The following is a 4,164-nucleotide window of genomic DNA, read 5'->3' as shown; positions in this document are numbered from 1 at the left end:
TTGGATGAATGATGTGAAATATACTCAAGTGTTAAATCAGACTTTAGTTCCACCTGGAGTAAATCCACAAGCTACCCTGCAGTATACAAAGTCATTCAAACTAGCTGCACCTTTACCAGCTTTGAGAACACTTTCATGATCAATCATTATAAAACATATCATATATATTATTCTGAAATGGACCAATCTGCACAATGACTACCTTTACTGTCGCTACTTTGGGTACAGTATGTTCAGATGAAAACAATGTTTAATGTGTAATATAAATGTGTTGCCAATCCATACAGATGGGTCAGCATGTTAGTGACCAGCGTTTTTTCTTGTGTCCAGACTGGAGGTCCCCACTAAGATGCGGGTGGAGCGCTGGTCCTTCAGCCTGTTCGAGCTGCTGAGCGACCTGCGAGGCCGAGACGACTTCAAGATCTTCCTCAAGAAGGAGTTCAGCGGTATGGGGTCAAATGACATCAAACACCACTCAGTTGGGGTTATGGCTCGCTTGTGTAGAATGTAATATTTTGATATTATATTGCATTCAGTTGCTATAGTATATGGATAGAATGTAGAAAGAGATCTTAAGATATGCAGCAGGAGATACTGTGTTTATATGCACAGCTCAGTGTCTTCATTCAGATAAACCTTTTGCAAATGTCCTGTAAAAGTGTACTCACAGGTGTTACCTTCAGGTGGCAAAATGATGTTATGCTTACTTTAAATGTTTGCAGGCGTCACCAATACTTCTATCCTACGTACAGTAGCAGAAGATTCATGTCATAATTATACTGTATATTCATCACAAACCTGTGTGTGTGTGTGTGTGTGTGTGTGTGTGTGTGTGTGTGTCCCAGGTGAGAACCTGGCATTTTGGGAGGCAGCTGAAGAACTAAAGTGGGGCACTGCATCTTCAATGACATCTAAAGCTGAGACCATTTTCAAGTAAGACAGAAAACACACTGTCTATCTCTGTGTGTGTGTGTGTGTGTGTGTGTGTGTGTGTGTGTGTGTGTGTGAAAACTTCAAACTATTGCTTCTAAAAAAACAAAGATATCTCCTTTTTGTTGTGAACATGCCCATTGGGCTTTATTTGACATGTGATGAAAAGAGCAACCCAACACTGAATGAGTTTCAACACGTTCTGAGAGGAAATGTGTACTTTGTATGAAACAACCCATTGTTTTACATCAACTTTTTCCACACACACCAACCTCCCTCATACAGTGAGGAGAAACACATAGCAATGTGGAACATTTGAATTTTGTCAGAAAAAAGTCTGATCACATCTACTAGACTAGAATCACACCCATGGCTGTTATTTTATAAACATATTTTCAAATATTTACTGTTGTGCCTTCTTTTTATTGATTTATACCTAAATGTGTGTATATGTACATATATGTCTGTCACACCAATAGAGGAATTGACAATAAAGTTGACTTTGACACATTTTTCAAACACAGTGAGTAGAGAACATCCCATCCCCTATTTCCTCCCAGATATTGATGTGGAGTGTCTGTGTTCAGGACCTTCCTGGCCCCCGGGGCCCCCCGCTGGATCAACATTGATGGCAGGACCATGGGCCTGACGGTGAAGGGCCTGGATCATCCTCACCGCTACGTGCTGGAGGCCGCACAGACACACGTGTTCCTGCTCATGAAGAAGGTATTCTGTGTGATGTGGAGAGGCAACAGCAAACATGTCTAAGCATGGCTATCAGTGCTTAAAACATTCGTCTTTACAAATAAGCTTTTCTTGATTATTGTGAGGATATTGCTCCCTGTTTGGCCACAGAAAGCATGTGTAACAGTGTATGTTCCTAATTATACTGGGCCTGCAATATATTATACAGACAATACTTTGTCTAAATGCCCAGAGTTAAGGCATGTGTGCAGTGAACTGAGCTCCTCATGCTGTGTCTCTTTGCTACAGGATACTTTCTTCCGCTACCTCAAGTCACCAGTGTACAAAGAAATCCAGAAGAAGGCTCTGAACCCTGAGCCGCATAACTTCAGGTTGGTAGCTCATCCTCACCTCTCTGACATCTCGCTGCCCCTGCACATGAATACATGTGATCACATGATTTACATGATCCTTTAGCTTTAGGCATCCCAATATATATGTAGAAGGCCACACAGCCAGACAGTTGTCCCCCTCAGATGGATACTCACTTCCACAAACACCTTGTATAGTTTGCAGTTAGAAGTTGTTTTGATGACAGATTCCAACACAATAACTTAAAGGGACATTACAGCAGCTACTAAAAGGTCACACAGGAGAATGATCAGAAAAAGCTGGAGTTGCTTCAGTGTCACACAGAAGCTATGGAAGCATTGCCTATTGATGTATTAACTCTGTGGGTTGCTCATGTTTGTACCGTGGTTATTACATGTTTTTCGATGTGAGGGAGCAGGAAGTACTGTTTTAGAGATTGGTCAGTTATCTGTGTTGTTTTAGAATGTGTGTCATAATGGATCCCATGTGTTTTATCTGCAAACCAAATCAACATACGGGTACAAATAAATAACCTGAACCTGAACCTACCCCAAACTGAAAGCCACTGAAAATGCTGTGATTTATATGAATCAATTTCATCATGTTTCTGTTTCCACCCTAGTCCAGGCCAGCTGGAGCAAAATGCTCAGAACCGGAGCCCAGGCATCCATCCCCTGATCCTCTGGCAGCAGGACGAGGCAGAGAAGGCCAAGGCAGCCGCCGCCTCTGTCCCCGTGGATGTCAAGGCCTTGATGAGCAAATTAGACAGGAAGAAGTAGAGAAATAGAGTGTGTGATTGCTGTTTAATGTCATGACAATTCATGTTGTAAATATTCCCCTAAATGATCGAAGGGGAAAATCCAGTGTTCGTTACTGAAGGATTACTGACCAGGCCGACTTGGCACAGGTGATGACTACACACAAATGCTAAATGACCACACATAGACCCATCATCACAAAGACAGAAACAAAAGACACTACTACAGATGCAACACGACCACAATGACAAGCAAAGTAAGACACAACCTTAAAGAGCCGTTAAAGGACATTTAAAATAACTGCAGTTAGATTCAAAATGACCCTAAAGTAACAGAATGGCTACAAAGTGACTCCTAATGACCACAAGATGCAACGACTGTCCTGATCCTTTGCAGGAGGGGTGGGGGGGCTTTTACATGTTTCAGCCCTATTGTCTTGTAATCTGTTCATGGTGTTTATAGATGCACATTTGAATGAAAGGCATCACTGATATGAGATTTCTTTAGAAAAGTATTGAGTATGTTATGTAACTTTCTACCTAAGTCAAAATTCATATCAACAAATCAGATTTATTTCATGTTAAATACTAGAAAATATTGCATTAGCTGAGCTTGTAATAGTTATATTCTTTTCATGCATATTGCCCCATACCAGTGTGAGGAGACATATCTCATTGTTGTGAACATTGGAGACAGTTGTGTTGCTGCAGTATCTTACAATAATACTTGTGGCAGTATATACTGCTAAGAGATGTTGAATCATATTCAAGAGATGTATTTGTAATACATGTAAACCATTGCTCCAGTTATAGTCAAAGTGTCCTAATGTATGTCAGTAGCTGGAGGCTAGAAGTGAATACATGTCATCAGGGTAGAACAGACTTGTGTTTGTGTGCTAATAGTTGTAATAACCAATGAACTACTGTGTTCCACAGCAAGCCGTTTGGATTTTCTGTACATTCCATCTTAGTTACAAACTATCATGTTACCAATGATAATAAGAATATAACACAATTTATATTAAATGATTGACCAAATAAAGCTGTAACAAGGGTTGCAGTCAAAGAATGAGAAGCATTTTTCAACGACCAGGTGGCTACTCGTTAAGTATACTCTGTATTAGAGTCTATTCTTTACTCTAAATGGGACACGTTTTACAAAAAGAAACTAGCAATTGTGACCATAAATTCATTAGGAAGATTTTGAGCAAGTTAATACATCCTAGACTTCTATACAATCTGACTTGATGCAGGTTTAAGGCACTTCCACATTGGCTTTACCTTTTTGTTCCGGAAGTTGTACTGAAGCACAGAAAATGCTAAAAGCAAATCAATATTTCAGCAAAGGACAAATGATCTCCTCCTTGGTTGAAATCCTTTGCTCTAAGCCCAGGTGAATTCAATCACACAACACACACGTC

The 4,164-nt window shown here is 40.3% G+C and overlaps 1 protein-coding gene across 1 annotated transcript in view; it reads left to right on the top strand.

Annotated features, from left to right (window-relative positions):
* The window catches only part of rgs9a (regulator of G protein signaling 9a), a 14,362-nt gene extending 11,577 nt beyond the window's left edge, over nt 1-2,785 (top strand). Inside the window, exons 13-17 of the mRNA XM_034113640.1 lie at nt 331-446; nt 846-933; nt 1,518-1,656; nt 1,924-2,006; nt 2,609-2,785. Coding sequence (XP_033969531.1) covers nt 331-446; nt 846-933; nt 1,518-1,656; nt 1,924-2,006; nt 2,609-2,765 — 583 coding nt within the window. The 3' untranslated portion in view covers nt 2,766-2,785. The remainder of the gene's footprint in view (nt 1-330; nt 447-845; nt 934-1,517; nt 1,657-1,923; nt 2,007-2,608) is intronic.
* The last annotated feature ends 1,379 nt before the right edge of the window (nt 2,786-4,164 follow it).

Source organism: Trematomus bernacchii, unplaced genomic scaffold (assembly GCF_902827165.1).
Source record: "Trematomus bernacchii unplaced genomic scaffold, fTreBer1.1, whole genome shotgun sequence".
Lineage (NCBI taxonomy): Eukaryota > Metazoa > Chordata > Actinopteri > Perciformes > Nototheniidae > Trematomus > Trematomus bernacchii.
The sequence above is the reverse complement of the archived record's forward strand: the minus strand, read 5'-3'. Positions and strand labels throughout refer to the sequence as shown.